This window comes from Oryza sativa, chromosome 12 (assembly GCF_034140825.1).
Source record: "Oryza sativa Japonica Group chromosome 12, ASM3414082v1".
NCBI classification, from domain to species: Eukaryota; Viridiplantae; Streptophyta; class Magnoliopsida; order Poales; family Poaceae; genus Oryza; species Oryza sativa.
This window is the reverse complement of record NC_089046.1, coordinates 16,338,477-16,356,080: the sequence shown is the minus strand read 5'-3', so window position 1 is coordinate 16,356,080 and position 17,604 is coordinate 16,338,477. Positions and strand designations below refer to the sequence as shown.

Sequence of the window (17,604 nt, the reverse complement as noted above, 5' to 3'; positions counted from 1 at the left end):
ATGGGCCTTTAATTAAAAGTCCATGGTTATAATATTTAATCTATGGTCATGATTTTACGATCTAGTTAATCAATGGCCAGATTAATCTGATTAACGTGGAAGCTCCGAGAAAGTGCCCAATTAGTATAGGTATAGATAGATAGATAGATAGATAGATAGATAGATAGATAGATATGTACAGCAGCATAAAAAATTGCCTGATTTAATAAATAAAGGAGATCAGCATATTAAATTTCCCCCTAAAGTGGAGCCGAAGAATTAGTGAGATGTGGTTGAGAAGGATTATTCCATTATTGATAGCAATGGAGCCAACCTATTATGCAACAAATGGTGGCATGAGCAAAAGTTTCACATGTAACAAGTCTTAACATGCTTCCATCAAGAAAAAATTATCTACCTGCAGAATGTCCATGTACAGAGTTGTTGTCATCATGAGCCAACATTATCAAATTCTAAAACAGCTTTCGCATTTGAAATTACTGAAGAACTTATCATTTTCTGATTCCATCATAAGGAACCATATATTCAGGCATCCCAGCATGTATACAACATGTTGTTTGTCCTAGTGTTCTCATTTGTACAGACATGACAGGCAAAGACAAAATCCCCAATCTGAAAATTCCTAGATGGATTGTAGAAAGAGATGGGGAAAATTTAGGGTTTGGGGGAAGACACCGTACAGCCGGATGGGTTTGTTGTGTGCCATCGTCAGCTGCACTCACCCTCAGCACACCATGCGCCGTCGTGCTCACCCTCAGCCCTCTTGTGTTGGAGGATACCTGCGAGGCGGGAGAAAAGGCAGCGGAGATCGGGGGCGCCCCCGGAGGAGGCCCATGCGCCGCCGGGTCGCCCTAAGCCCTCTTGTGACGGAGGATACTAGCAAGGCAGGAGAAGATGGGGGTGGTGAAGCGCGAGGAGATTGACGGGGGCGTGGGCGGAGGAGGGAGAAGCGATGGAGCGAGGCGCGCGACGCGATGGCGATAGGCGACGGCAGATGCGGGGACACGGGGTGCGTGATTGGGGGGATGCGCATGAGGAAAGGGGAGAGGAGGACACGCGTGAGGAGCGCGAGCGGAGGCGCGACGATTATGAGGCGTTGGATCGGATGATTCTGGACCATCGGATTTGATGAATGAGGTTTTATAGGTGTGTAGTTGGTGATTATAGGGTACATTAGTTAAAAAGTGATTAACACATAATTAGACACAGTTAACATCATTTGTTTTGATTTATTTTCGTTTCTTTGGTAATTAGGCGTATCACGTTTAGTTGTTTTTTTTACTAGTACAATATCATTTAAGGCTTTCACTGAAAAATTGAAAAAATTATATCCAAAATTTAAAACATTCAACTCAAATTCAAAATTTTAAAAAATTTAACTCAAATTTCGAAATTTTTAGATCAATTTCAAACTTTCAATTCAAATTCTGAAAACTTTCAACGCAAGTTTTGAAAACTTTCAATTCAAATTTCAAAAACTTTCAACTTAAATTTTGAAAATTTTCTAGTCAAAATTTAAAACATTCAACTCAAACATTTGAAACTTTTCAACTTGAATTTCAAAAATTTTCAACTCAAAATTTCAAAACTTTCATCACAAATTTGAAAACTTTCAACTCCAAATTAAAAAAATGTTCAACTTTAAATTTAAAAACTTTCAACTCAAAATTTGAAAGCTTTCAACTAAAATTTAAAACTTTCAACTGTATTTTAAAACTACTACCTAAATAAATTATTTATATATTTTTAAAATGCTAATTACTATAATTACCGCTAATTACCGTAATTACCGGCTAGGACAACGCGAACGTCCGCGTGCGCGCTACTTATTGAGTTGGCGCGTGAGCGCGCACTAGGAACCCCCGCAATAGCGCCGCCGCCGTTGCCAGGGCCAGCAACGAGGTTGAGGGTCGCTTAGAAGTGGCCCTGTCCAAAGCGGAATATCCCTCCAGAGGGAAAACAGGTACTGCTTCCTTCGGCTGCCGCGGGAAGCTCACCCTCCTCTTGAATACATATGCCGAGGTGGTCGCAAGGATGATGGTCGACGGTGCTGCGTGATGGCCTCCCATGGTGACAGCTGCGCTGGATGCGCCACCACCACCGCTTCCCTTGAGTGGATGATCTCCGGCAGAGAGGGAAAAGACGACGGTGTTACGGCCAGGGAAAACATATATAGCCATGCCCACAACCCCCTTTTGCTCAGTGCGCTTCTCTTCCTTCCCGTTCGGTGCATGCTCTACCTCTCTTGAGGCTACTAGAATTGCCAGGACGGCCTGCATTCGTTCGAGGAGCCAGATGCAGTAGTCTCTAGGATCTTCGATATATAATATCATCAACAACCATAACTTCAATACCAAGTTGTAATGGGTTAGGGTCTATAGCGGGTAAACACCACCGGGAGGATAGCCGGGCGGCAACGGCTGCTAGGGATGAGAGGGAGACTTAGGCTGGACAAGACTAATTCTGATTCAATTCATTGCTTAATTAGAATGACGATGCAACCCATTCTTATATAGATGGAGGGAGGACCCAGTCTAATCTTATCCAACCGACTCTATCCTTATCCCTAGAGCCTTGACCCCTCGGTCCACTACCTATGACATTGTGGGGAAGATATATATCCTATCTATTATATACTAAAAGTCCATTAAACTTCTTAAGAACGCTCTTAAGTCACCGCATCGCCCTCCTACAGGCGCTCTCATAAGCCACCACATGGCACTATTTAATATCACCGTCGATTTTCACTTAAATTGGTGGACCCGTTATTTCACACCATTAGATTAGATCTATATTATTAAAAACTAATAACTTCCTCTTATTATACCATATAAATGCTCTACTGTTCTCCCGTACATATGTACGCACCATTGAAAATAGAACAACAAAGATTACCAACTGTTCACTGGAAGGGAAGAAAGAACCATATGAATGTAGATAAAAAAGACAGCCAAAAAACATATATCCATAAAAATCGGACGGTCTTTAAAATATGATTTTATAAAATATATTACTTCACAAATATATATGCATATATAGTTAAATTAAGATATATAATAAAAATACAAAATATCACGTCAATGATCTTTAAACCATCTTCTAAATTATTTTTAAATTATATATCCAATTTGTGATCATGTTATATTACTTTAGTTAAATTAAAGAAGTTATATTTTGGTCCTAAATACATCACAATACATGAGATAAATATATAATACAGTTGTATGATAATTTTTGAAAAAATCATATCATATTTTAGGGTGTGAACATCATTTAACAAATATACAACACTAATTTAAATCTATATATTAAAAATGAAAACTACACAACTTAATTTTGTTTTTCAAGTATATCTGAATAAATTATAATTTATTTGACATTAAGATTCTCAAAGTTTTTTTATATATTTTCATAACTATTTGATTGATATTTGAGAAGTGAGCAGCATAGCACATAGATATGAAAAAAATATCAAAAATATTTCCAACCAATGATCTTTCTATAATCCAACCCCTTAATCCATCATGAGATTCATGATCATATATTTTTTTCCTTGCCAAATAGTTTTGACACAATTGAACAATGAAGTAACATACACAATGAAATACTCATGATATATTTTCTTATACTTAAGGAATTTCAATATGTCAGACATAATTGATGTGTATATGTCATAAACTCCGTTGACATGACTATAAGTGTACTCCAATATACTAGTTGATGTAAATAAGTTTGGAAAAATAAACATTCCTTAAATTAGTAAAAGTGTCTCATATGATTATAAACAATAGGTGTTCAAAATAAATTAGGTGCTAAACTATAGATATTTATCAAAATATAAACGATAATATGGTGCTCTGGATATTATCGTGGTGTTATGTATCTCTTTAGCGATAGTATTTTTTTAAATATCTACAAATGATTAGCCTCGCTCATTTTTAAAAGAGAGTATTCTCTCTACAACATAAAATTTTGAGTAGTAATGATGAACACTATAAATAAATTGTGTCCACATTATACCACAAATTTACTCAAAGCATTTAAAAAAAAACAACTTTGGTCACCTCCATTCTCTTTGTCCATCCCGTAAGTGCACTGAACATGGACAATAGAGTATATATACTACGATTACTGTAAGTTTAGCATGGAACTTCTGGCTAAGTTAAGGCGGTCCCAGTGAAGGCCACCATCGCTAATACTCCCCTGTTTCACAATGTAAGTCATTTTAACATTTCCCATATTCATATCCCATATTCATATTGATGTTAATGAATCTAGACATATATATGAATGTGGGAAATGCTAGAATGACTTACATTGTGAAACGGAGGAAGTAGTGATCAACTTCCTCCTTACCGGTGAAATACTCCATGAGCATGTGATAATGAATTAGGCATTAAAATGCTCGAAGCTGGTTTTGAGGAGCATGGCTACATAGATGTGAGATTCATGTTTCAAGGCAACAGAGAAAGAAAGTCTTGGCATCTATGATCAGTTTCACCCATGAGAGTAACATTTATGTTTAACTTTAATGGTGCTATCCCATTAATAGAGAGAAGTGGTAGTATTTTACAATATTTATATGTGACTTTAGAAATAAGTGAGACATGAAGCCTAAGTAATGAATATTTTAATGTATTAGTGATATATTATGTTTATTTTATTGGTACATAGGCAGTTCACTTAACTTTTAAAGCATAATAAATAATATTGACAATAGGAGAATTTAGAATTTATATGTTACTCGGTCAAAGTGTTTTTTTAAAATATGAGAGATATTCTTATTATTTAATAATATTTAAATAGAAAATGGTGAGAAATATCTTCTTTTTAGGATTGTTTTCACAAAACAATCAATAAGTTCTTCCTTGTTGAGGCAGAAAGAGCTAAAATGTTGGGCATTTCTGACAGAAGGACTAGCCTACAGCTTGTACTGTAATGTAGCATGGCATGGGTAAAATTCAAAAATTTTATCATTCCAGTTGAGCCCAAAAAAGATTACTCACAACTAGGGACAGGGAAGTGCTTCTATGCTACGAAAATTCGAGGCTTTTCCGCCTCTCCGGCCTCCGCTGTCACCCATCCTCCCTGCGTTCGGGGCGGCATGCAGTCCGCTCGGATACAACGGGAGCACGCTCCGGTGACCGCTGCCGTCCGGACAGAGCTGCTCAGCTGCTCGTCATCCATGCTATTGACTCCGGTGCGTCTCGACTGTGATCGAACACCCGGCCAGTGGTGGAACAGTTTCTACAAGGCTACAACCTTGACAATAAGAGTTCGATTGTCCTTGTGGGTTAGTGTTATTTGCTTGCAGTAGATTGATATATTTAGAAAGGAAGATGACCTCGACATGTTCAGTTGTAGAGACGAGTATGATCTCTTAAACAATATAAGATTATTTAGAGACGTGTCTTTACAATAGTTGAGACAGGCTCTAATCATTAACTCAAAAAAATATTCATTTTGTTAATATTCTTTTCATTTTTTTATCCTCATGCAACTATATTTCTATATTACAGTGATACATAACATCCTCTTTCTCTTTCTTCCATGTCAACAAGTATTCCTAATTAGCAACACTAAGAAACCATTATTGACAACCATTGTACATGCCCTTATGATAGTGATCATACATGTGGGATGATCCTGATCAATCAATGTACGTAGTTCAAGTGCTGGTTTAATCCATCGCTCGATCGATGGGATCACGAAACCACCACGACTAACATGTACGTGGTTGTATCCATTAAAGCCTAAGGCTACGTTCGTTCGTGTGAGATGAGGTGAGAAAGCACTTCGTTTTCCGCGCGCACGCTTTCCAAACTACCGAACGGTGCGTTTTTTGCAAAAAAATTTCTATAGGAAACTTGCTTTAAAAAATTATATTAATCTATTTTTAAAATTTAAAATAGTTAATACTCAATTCATCATGCCCTAATGGCTCACCTCGTTTTATGTATCTTCCCAATCTCCTTCTCCTCAAACTCACCCTAAGTCATTCCTACTGAACTACAAAGCCCAACAAATCACCACTATGTCCACCCAAGTTTGTTTTTTAAGTTTAGGTTCAAAACCTCTTAACCAATTTCCAAACAAGTGTGAACTATTACGGGGTTGCTTGATTCTAAAAGTAAGACATATCACACTCCAAATATATCTAGCCATTACACAATCACAGAAAAGATGTTGAATTGACTCATTAGAGTTACAAAACCTACAAAGCAAGCTACCCTTCCATCTTCTTTTAGCAAGATTATCTTTTGTTAGAATCAACCCTTTTCAATATACCAAAGGAAAATTTTAATTTTTAAAGGAATCCTTAGCTTTCAAATTAAAGACTTCCTAGGTATCACTACTACATAATCTCTAAACGGTGCCGGTTGGGAACCCACCTTCGGTGCCGGTTTTCCCAACCGGCACCCAGGAGGCGGCACTGTTAACCCAACCGGCACTGTTTGCCGGTTTTGGAACTGGCACCTTTGAGGTGCCCATAAGCCAAAAAAAATCGGCTCAATGCATCGAGCCGATGCATTGAGCCGTCAAGCCGATCCCATCTACACCCAAATCCCAAAATTTCCTCAAATTCATCAATCAAACACATCAACATCACATTCATCAAGAACACATTCATCAAGAACACACATTCATCAAGAATCAAACACATTCATCAAGAATAAATTGGAGACGAGAAGGAGGAGGAGCCGGATGGAGAGGACGAGGCGCCGCCACCACCGCTGCCGATGAAGCCACCGTCGCCACCTCCCGCCGCCGAGCCGCCGCCGCCACCTCCCCTCCCGCCAGATCTGGTGGAGGGGAGGGCGCAGCCACCGGGCCGTCGGACCACCGCCGCCGACTCTTCCGCCATGGGGCCGCCGATGCGGCAACACCACCTCCTCTCCCGCCAGATCTAGCAGAGGGGAGGGCGCCGCCCGCCGCTGTCGCCTCTCCTCCCGGCGCCGCCTGCTGCTGCCGCTATCTCCCGCCGCCGCCTCCCCCTCCTGCCGCCGCCGCCTCCCCTCCCGCCGGATCTGACGGAGGGGAGGGCTCCCCTCCGGCTGCCAAGTCGCCGCCTCCGCCTCCGCGGCAGCGCGCGGGAGAGGAGGGAGAGAGAGAGAAGAGAGCGAGGCGAGAGAGAAGGGAGAGAGAGAGAGAAGAGAGCGATACGAGAGAGGAGAGGCTGAGCGAGACGACCTTATCCGATGGTTGTGGGGCCCGCCGGTCGGCTCAGCCGGCTCGGCTCGATCTGTAAAGGTGTCGGTTTTTTACCCAAAACCGGCACCTTTAATTTATTATAGGTGTCGGTTTTTAAAAAACCGGCACCTTTGTCTTAAAACCGGCACCTATGTGCGGGGCCCACCAACAGCAGTGTGGTAGGTAGAAGATTAAAGGTGCCGTTTTTTAATATGTGGCGTGTGGAGGTGGGTGCATGGGCGGGGAAAGCATTATTGGTGCCGTTTTTTGGTGTACCGGCACCTATAGTGGCGACACCTATTTACCTTTTTGTAGTAGTGTATTACAACATTAAACATAAGAGCTTTATACATGGAGTTAACATAAAACATTTTTTTATTGCTCTTGCAAAAGAATTGGTCTTGCTTATCATTCAAATTGTCACTCACCACCTTTGAAACAATGTCAAGCCAATCTTGCAAGTTTTTCCCTACAATTGTTCTTGTAAAAGAAAAATTCAAAGGGGCCCTTCCTAACACATCGGCCCTTCGCATGTGACTCTTATCTCTATTTTTCTGGAAAATGCATGATGTATTTCTTCTTTCCTTGCTAGTAATTAAGTTGCTAATTGGAGGGGATGCCATCGATTTCATTAATTCAGGAAGAGGATCAACATGTTGTCCCATGAGCTCTTATCTAGAGTCGGCCAGACTCAGCGGGACAGCGACAACAAGCGGATGCGGCCACAGGAGGACCACGAACGGACGGCGGCGCGTACGCGGTGTCGCGACGATGAAGAGCAGTTGTGGCCGCGCTAGGACAAACGATGGCCACCGATATTGTCGGAGCAGATGAAGCAGGAGTGAGAAAGGGAGGAGAGGAGAGAGAGAGAAAGGGTGAGGAAGAAGATGACCGAGGACTCAATGATATGTGGGTCCCACCACTGAATCAGTGAGTCAAATCCCGGCCACCCTGTCACGTCGTAAAACCCACTTCGCAAACCGCTGAAGGAGTCGATTTGCATCGGTTTTCTAAGATGGAGGAGATATTATACCCGGTTTTGTGAGGGATGCGATTTAATCAACAGTAAGAGATAAGAGAAGCAAAATAGACTTATTCCTATACAGGCATGCACCAACATGAATTGGAATATGTTCACATTGGGTCCCTCTATTTGTCGCCCAGTCCGATTTTCGTCCCTTGGTTGCAAAACCGGGTACGACGAGTCCTCCAACTTACAAAACCATACAAAAGAGGTCCCTCGACAGTATTGTGCTTGGGTTTGGATGACGTGGCGCCTACGTGGCTCCCTTTGACTAGGTCTTCGTCCCACGTGGCATTGACGTGGCGTTTACGTGGCAATTGAATCCTGGGAAAATAAAAAAAAATAGTGGGACCCACATGCTACACAAAAATAATAAAAAAAGGTGGGACCCTTGTGGTCCCACATGTCAGCCTCCCTCTTCTCATTATCCCCTATTTCTCTCTCTCCCCTACACGGCAAGGAGAAGGGTGAGCGGCAGCGGGCGGTGGGTGGAGCAACATGCGGGCGGAGGGCAGAGCAGAGGGGCGGTAGGTCGAAGTGGAGTGGCGGCGGGCGATGGGCGGAACGACAACAGGCGGCGAGGAAGAAAGTGGAGGCGCGCGGGAGGAGGGCGGAGGGCCGCGCCAGCGGCGAGTCCCATGAGCTTCGCGTCGATGTCTCCAACGCCTCCTCGGCATCCGTCCTCTCTCACGCCATCCACCGCGGCGCTGGCTTCCTGACGCTGATGTTGGAGGAGCAGTTCGTGGAGGTGGCGCTACCACCGAAGCACCCGCCGTTTGTGGAGTCGCTGAAGGGCATGACGCTGGTGGCGGACCTCGATAGGGAGGAAGGAAGCGGAGGACGCGTGCTTGTCGGCCTGTGAGGAAGGATGGCCGCGCGCGTTCGTCGGGGCGACGCAGCAACCACCAGCGGCGGCGACGGAGGAGGAGAAGGCGCGAGTGGGGAAGGCGGCGAGGGCAGCAGGGTCGACGCCAGCTGTGCCTGCGAGTGAGCCCTAGCGGACGAGGAGGGGCGGAGATGCGGCATCGATGTCGAGAACGGGCGAGCGAGGCAGGGCGGCGAGCCGCCGCTCCTTTTCCGCCCTCCCACCGCCGTGGCGCCGTCCCTCCACCCACCGCCCGCCACCGCTCCACTTCCACCCGCGGCCCCTCTGCTCCGCCCGCCGCCCGCTTTCCTTCCGCCCACCGCCCGCCGCCCCTTTGCCCTCCGTCCTTCCGCACACCGAACGTCGCCCGTCGTCGCTCCGCCCATCGCCCGTCACCCCCTCTGCGCCGTCGCTCGCCCTTCTCCTTGCCATGTAGGGGAGAGAGAGAAAGGGGATAGAGAGAAGAGGGAGGCTGACATGTGGGACCACATGGGTCCCACCTTTTCTATTATTATTTTTGTGTAGCTGACATGTGGGTCCCACGGTTTTTTATTATTTTCCGAGATCCAATTGTCAGGTAAGCGCGATGTCAATGCCGCATGGGATGAGAACCTAGTCAAAGGGAGCCACGTATGTGCCACGCCATCCAAAACCGGATATAATACTGCCAAGGGATCTCTTTTGTGTGGTTTTGTAAGTTGGGGAACCCGTCGTACCCGGTTTTGCGACCAAGGGACGAAAATCGGACTAGGAACAAATAGAGGGACCCAAAGTGAACTTATTCCACATGAATTTTATAGGGCCCATTTCTGCCAACCTCCAACTCCAGTCCATTCTTGGGCCTGCCCAAAAATCCTTTCGCCGTCTTCTGCCAAGCGCTGCTGCAAAACTGGCAAGTTCACTCGCCTGCCTCGCCGGAGCATTCCTTCGTTGGTCCCCGGCGGCAGCAGCGCAGCTCTACGCTGGTGCCATGTAGAGCTGACCAGAACCTAACCGACCTACTACTAGGTGAGGACTAAGGAGACAGACCTCTAGGTAACTATATATAGCATATGTACTCTATTCGTCCAATAAAAACAAACCTAGCTATAGGATTGGATCCTAGTCTTACAAATCTCCAGATTCGTTGCACAACCATATATCATATCTAGTTCTAGATTTATTTCCTATAAAACTATAACTGTTCAAATTTATTGTACTATAATATATTATATCTAGTTCTAGATTCGTTTTTTATAGGTAGGAGGGAGTAATTAGCTAGGTAAGGCTAAACCGAAGCAAGAAGTGGTCAGATAAGATTCGGATTCCACCTACCAAAAAACAAACTGATCAGTCTCTTGCTTGCCTTGAAGTCTCCACTCCTCTTGACTCGCTCTTTTTTTTTTCCTTTTCTTTGATTTTTTAAATGCATACAAGTATTGTGGGTTTTCTTTTTTAATTTCCTCCTGCAGATCCAGAGTTGAGAGTGCCCAACCTAACCTAAAACCCTAAACTGAAACCATCTATGAGTGAATGGTCAACATATGGTCCCTTGTTTGCCTCTTCCAATATAGTATGATAACCAAACATAGTGAACAAGCCTTGCATGTTTGTAGATCATAGGATGCATGTTGTATATTTACTCCTGTGAAGCTGCGTTGTCGACTTTCCAGTGGTGCTCTCCCCGATCCATTCAGACAGAAAAAAAAAGGATACTAAGTAATTATTGTTAGCACTATTTCTTATAGTAGTTATTAAATGCAGAGAAGAACTCTCCTTATCCTTCAATCCCCACTTCTCACTCTCACTTGATCATAGTGTAATTTTCACCAACAACTCTTGTTTTATACCAAAGGTGATTTTTAATTGTTAATTAACATGATGCTTGAGTTGTCATTGTTGTTCTGCCACTGGGTGATCCCTATAAAAACGCCATCTTGCGCCACTTCTCAGCCAAAGTGCATGCTTTCTCCGAGCCTTGGATGAAAAAAATTCTCCAGGATTAGCAGTTCCCTCACCACAATGCTGTCCTACCGCTGGATCCTGCTACTCTCAGTCGTCGTAGTTGTCGCCGTTGCTGCGGAGCTCCCGCTTGCGTCAACCACCTTCAAAACCTTGACGGGTAAAATTTAATCACTCAATAGCAAGCTCGATCTAGCTCCTCGTAGTTGATATCTATATAGGAGTATTTTCCGGCTCTGTTCATGTCAGGACTTTTAAGGACCTGAATGCTGATATCTGAACTAGGTGGTTTATTGCAGCGAGTTGGTTTTCCAGGAAATCTTGATGGGAATGCTGTTAATTATGTCCCATGTCTGAAAGGCCATGAGCACGATCTGTACTTGCAGTAGCATGCCTGAAATTAAAATTTTTCGGCACCTGCTTCTAGCTTATTGTTCATGTCCTTTTTTCAACCTGCTAATCACAAGCTAATTACCTTGTGATTTCCTACAAGCATTTGTTGGTTGTGCAGGTAATGCTCCTCTTGTTATTGCTAGAGGTGGCTTTTCAGGATTGTTTCCTGATTCCAGCCAATTCGCCTTTGGTTTTGCCTTGTCTGCTACCTCGACTGACACAAGCTTGTGGTGCGATGTGCAACTGACGAAAGACGGTGTTGGCTTTTGCCTCCGAGATTTACTTATGCAGAATGGCACCACTATCAGCCAAGTTTATCCAGGGGGGAAGCAGACATACAGAATCAATGGAGTGCCGAAAACCGGATGGTTCCCTGTGGACTATAACATGTCTTTGCTGACAAATGTTTTTTGTGAGTTCAAATCATTTTCAGCTGGTTGCTTACTGCATTGCCATAACATGCATGCACGAATATATACTTCCACCATCTCAATTTTCGTAGATAATGAAAATGGTTTACACAACGTACCGCCATGTCAATGTTATCATGAAATATCCTCTTGTTAGCTTTATGTGGTTTTTCATGTGGCCAAAACTGGATGTCATCGATCCTTGCAACAAGGAGTCGATTTGCGTGGACACTTTTTAGTATTCTTTGGATATAGTATCGAACTGTTTTGGTCATTAATTTCTTTTTCTAGGATGATCCTTTAGTAGTATCCTTTTTGTAATCAGCAATTCAGTACTCACATCTACCGTTGGGCAGTAACACAGGCACTTTTTTCTCGTACCGACAAATTTGATTTCTGCAACTTCCGCATCTTTTCTGTCACCGGCTTCATGTCCTCGATCGAGCCATCATCTCTTTGGTTGAATGTTGAGGTAGAGTTTGCTAGCTGTTCTTTCGGACTAAACGTATAAATTATTCTAGCTGTTGTTACACTGATTCATCGTGCTTCATGTACGTCTTTCCGAATTAAGATAACTTCCTTTTCATTTGTGCAGCATGATGTTTTCTACACAGAGCATGGTTTGAACATGACAAATTACATTCTTTCAGTACAGAAGCTTGGCTTTGTGAAGTACATCTCATCACCTGAACTAGGTTTCCTGGAAACTCTATCAGGAGGCATTGATCATAAAGTGAAGCTAGTATTCCGCTTTCTTGATAAAGCTGTTTCCGATCTTTCTACAAACAAAACATATGACTCTATGCTGAGTGACCTGGCATTTATTAAGACAATTGCTTCTGGTATAATGGTTCCCAAAAGCTATATCTGGCCAGTGACGAGTGATAACTATATTCAGCTTCCCACACAGATTGTCAAAGATGCGCACGATGCAGGTTTAGAAATATATGCGTCTGATTTTTCAAACGATGGAATTTTTCCCTATAACTACAGTTATGATCCTTTGGAGGAATATCTGTCATTTGTCAGCAATGGTGGCTTCTCTGTTGATGGTGTATTAACGGATCACCCACTTACTGCATCAGAGGCTATTGGTATGTGTCCATACTTTTGTTGCTTTGGTTACACTAATGTAATTTTAATCACCGTTATTTTGTCAGTTTCACCATAGCAAATAATTAACTCAACAGGCAATTCATGAAAGCTGTGTTGAATCTAAATTTTGCTAAGATCAATCAATTTGATTGATTAGTAATCACATTCGCATAGTGGGCGAATGCAAATGATGTCTTTAACGTACTTTAAAAATCCGTGTTATCTACTCTTTTGGAGGAGCATTGGAGAATTGATAGCCTTCTCTACACTCAAACACCGTAAAAGCTCTCATATAGTAATACATTTTTGAGTAAATTTCACAAAACTACACGTTTTGTTGTCCAAGTTGTAGAAAGTCACACAGACGAGGCATCCTAACTTGGACAACAAAACGTGTAGTTTTGTAAAATTTACTCTACATTTTTTGTTTCATTTATATATATGCTACCATGTGAGCTACGAGATTGCTTAATTTTCGCCAGTCATCAATCACTGTTGTGTTTCCTGTTGTTTATATTGTTGTTGTACACAAACAAGAATCGGGAATTAATGCATTTGAGTCTATATTTGCACAGGCTGTTTCACTAATTTGAACACAAGCAGGAAAACAGATCATGGTATGACACATTTAGCTGCAACCCCCCGCACTATATGTTCTTGCAGTGATATTTGAATTCCACAGGTTTGAATTCGTTTTAATTATCGACCACACTGTTTTTTATCAGGGAATATATTAATTATCTCACATAATGGTGCTAGTGGAGATTACCCGGACTGTACGGATCTTGCTTATGAGAAGGCAGTTGGAGATGGTGCAGATGTCATTGACTGTTCCATCGAAATGACCAAAGATGGAATTCCTATATGCATGAGTTCCATTAACCTGTATGATAGTACAGATGTTCAGAACTCGAAGTTTAGCTCACTTGCTTCTGTCGTTCCAGAAATTCAGACTAAACCGGGAATATTCACGTTTAACCTCACTTGGGAAGAAATTAGCACTTTGAGACGTGAGTTTCCTTATCATTTTTTTATTACAACTCTTTCAGATTTTATTGAAATGTTTTTAACATTGTTTTTCTCCTGTGTTAGAAAAATGTTTCTTCACGAAAAGAGTGTAATTTGTTTGGTTGTGTGCCCACGGGCAGAGACCGGATATGTAATCCATTTTCATTATCTTTAAAAAAACGTAGATGGCATACAAACATGAAAAATTCATGTGTTTTTTTTCTGCAGCGAAAATAACCCACCCATATCATGATTTTGTAAGGAACCCAAGGTACGCAAATCAAGGAAAGTTTTTCAAGTTATCCGACTTTTTGACATATGCAAAGGACAAGGATTTATCCGGCATCATGATCATCATGAAGGTGATCATAATTCCTTTTTTGGCAATTTTTTTAGTAGACATTTTCAACAGTTTCCCTGTTACCCGTATATGGGGGAGATTTTAGCACTTATTTTCATTAAGGTGATCACCATGAAAAGCAAAATATCTTACACACGGAGCCATTTTTTCTTAGTTTTCTCCTTTCTACAAAAATCTACAGTGAAAATTGATCGATCAACCTTGTGAAGTGCAGAATGCTGCATTTATGGCAAAATCATTAGGATTTGATGTCGTTGATCTTGTAACAACTGCGTTGAGTAATGCTGGCTATGACAACATGGACCCAACTACCAAGAACAACAAGGAGATTATGATTCAGTCTAAAGACAGTGCTGTTCTCGTCAAACTGAAGCAGAGGTTAACACAATGCAAGCTTGTCTACTCGCTCCCGTTAAAAGTTGGGGACGTTTCTGATTCCTGCGTAGCAGATATCAAGAAGTTTGCAGATGCTGTTATTGTTGACAGGGAATCTGTTTTTGCCGAGAGCAAAGGTTTTATTATTAGGAAAAGCAAGGTTGTGGAAGATGTGCAGTCTGCAGGGTTAGCTGTGTATGTGGAGGTATTCCGCAATGAGTATGTATCACCACCGGTGGATTTCTTCGCAGATGGAACAGTGGAGATCAACAACTATGTTCAGTTGGTTCATGTTGATGGCTTCATAACTGACTTCCCCAAGACTGTTAGAAGATACAAAAGTAAGTTTACTACTACTACTCTGCTAGCTAGCTACTACCTCCATCCCATAATATAAGAAATTTTGACTTTTTGAATTTTTGACTTTTTACTTTCAATGTTTGATCATTCGTCTTATTCAAAAAATTTATACAAATATAAAAAACGAAAAGTTATGCTTAAAGTACCGTGGATAATAAAGTAAGTCACAAATAAAATAAATAATAATTATAAAATTTTTTGAATAAAACAAATGGTCAAACAGTATAAGCAAAATGTCAAAATCCCTTATATTATGGAACGGAGGAAGTAGTAAAGTAGGTACTAGTCCTCGTTTATTCTATTGTTTGCCACAAATATATATGTTTATTTCTTTTAGGTAGTCACATAATATATCCCAGATATTATGGAACTAAAGTTTTACAAAAACCGTAATTAATTTACTGGCAGTGAATACTTGTACACGCCAAGGAGATGGTACGTCTACATCCATGAAGCAAGTGCCAATTGGCGACCTGGCGCAGCTACTCGATGCGGAGTGCAGTACTGGTGGCATGCTGCCAGCTCTGGCACCAATGCCGGTGCTCAACTCATCGGACGTCATTGAGCCACCTCTCCCTGCTGCCGAGCCCAAGAGTGCAGCAGGTAGCTCTGCCACCAATGCTTGTGTTGTAGGAGTACTTGCTCCTCCTCCCCTCTTCAGCAGCAGCAGGGAGTACGTTCTTCTGGCCACGCTGCTGCTACTCCAGATGCTGTAAGCTAGCGCCGCCATTTTTTGCTGGCATCTGTGCTCATCTGAGCTATCCTAGCCGATGGACGTCAATTAAGGCTGAAATATTTTCCATTCCATTAACGATGGACGGTGTGACGCTACAATAATGTATAACTTGGCTTTATAATATTAATGGTGCTTAATTTTTATCTATTGGCTCGAACTCCAGACTGGGTCTCACATCAATTCGTCTTACTAACTAGTTTCATTTTGTTTAATTTCTTTTTTTTTCTTTTTTGAAACAACCCGCGCAATGCTTGGCAATCCCCAGTGTGAATGGATGTATATCAGAATGTGTTGATTGCCATTTGCCACAACAATTTCCCACTTTCCGCAGCTTAATTAGTTGCATAGAGAGATATGTACTCTCTCCGTCCCATAAAAATCGAATCTAGGATCGGATATGACATATTCTAGTACAATAAATCTAGAAAAATATATGTCCAGATTTATAGTACTAGGATGTGTTACATCCGGTACTATATTGGTTTTCTATCAGATAGATGGAGTATGGTTCTGCCCCCGCAACTACAATCTCATCCAGAGAGTGCTTGAGATCACACATAATTAACACTCATCCTCTTGCTCTAAATCCATAAAAATAAACGGCAGGTTTCCGTGCCGCATGGCCGATCAGTACTACGTACAATAATGGATTTCATGGGCACATAGGAAAAGACTAATCATTAGGCATTATTCTGAGAAGCAAAAAAATCCAGTCAATAATTGAAACATTTGTCGATATTAGGGTTTGGGCGACTCCCTCGCGATCGGGGGGTGGCGGCTCTCGTTTCCTATAGAAGATGGTTTTGGATAAAGTTTTACTCTGATCCGTTTGAGAAGTCTGCAGGGATTACGCCTACCTTGGCATCGCCTCATCTTGGTGATGTTTTTGGTATCCATTGTGATATGTCCCAGACTACTCAATTAATATCAGTCGGTGATTTGCATATTTTTATGAAGTCTGGACAAGGCCAAAGAATATTTCAAGCTCCATGCAATGTACCAGTGCCAACAGATGGAATTAAAATCGATGATATCAATCACAATGGTGAGGGCTAATTAGACCTAGATAATTAGCCAAGGTCATTAGGCATCATGGCCGCATTATTTTAATATACTAGAAAAAATACCCGTGCGTTGCAACGGGAAAAAGAGATGAGAAAATTGAGGAGAAGTTGAAAAAGATTTATATTATGTAATTAATTAAATATAAATTTTCCGAAATACTTGATATTTTTTTAAGTTGGTAGGTGTTTAAATTAATTTAAAAGTAAAGTAAGTGTGAAAATAAAATGATATGGCTGGATATAATTTTAATGATGTTCTCCATAATTAATTATACTTTCTGGATTTTTCTAGAAATTTTTAGAACTTCATTTCGAATTTTAATAATACAAACATCATTTCAGCATTTATTTAAATAAAAATCTAAATAAGAATTATTCTTACATTCTGGGCCATTTTCAGCCCATGGCCTCCCTCAGCCCGCATCCGAGCAACCTGCTTTTATCCCTTTTTCTCCCCTCCACCTTAGCCCGCAAGCACGCGTCCGGCTCAGTAAGCAAACACAAGTCTAATTTACCTCCCTTTACTCTTCTCTCACTGTCGTGTGGGCCCATCGTCACATAGCCGTCCCCTACCTCCGTCCAGAGATCATCACCTTCCCGACGACTTTTGAAACCGCCTCCACCATGAAATCCGGCTGCATCCTTATAGATAATCTAAAATTGATTGAGGGGTTTCAATCCTTATTTTCTTCTCTTTCCGTTTTCCTAAAATTCGGAGCAAATCCGTTTCGTATCGGGAATCAAGCCTTATCCGAACCAGATAAGATGCGATGTGATTTTT

The 17,604-nt window shown here is 41.8% G+C and overlaps 1 protein-coding gene across 1 annotated transcript; it reads left to right on the top strand.

Moving 5' to 3' along the window:
• The first annotated feature begins 10,991 nt into the window (after positions 1-10,991).
• LOC4352174 (glycerophosphodiester phosphodiesterase GDPDL4) lies at positions 10,992-15,906 on the top strand. The gene is made up of 9 exons (XM_015763943.3): positions 10,992-11,181; positions 11,533-11,826; positions 12,181-12,296; positions 12,420-12,918; positions 13,495-13,536; positions 13,645-13,929; positions 14,156-14,289; positions 14,503-15,004; positions 15,432-15,906. The coding sequence occupies exons 1-9, from the start codon at positions 11,082-11,084 to the stop codon at positions 15,737-15,739; spliced, it is 2,280 nt and encodes a 759-aa protein (XP_015619429.1). The 5' UTR covers positions 10,992-11,081; the 3' UTR covers positions 15,740-15,906.
• Positions 15,907-17,604: the final 1,698 nt, after the last annotated feature.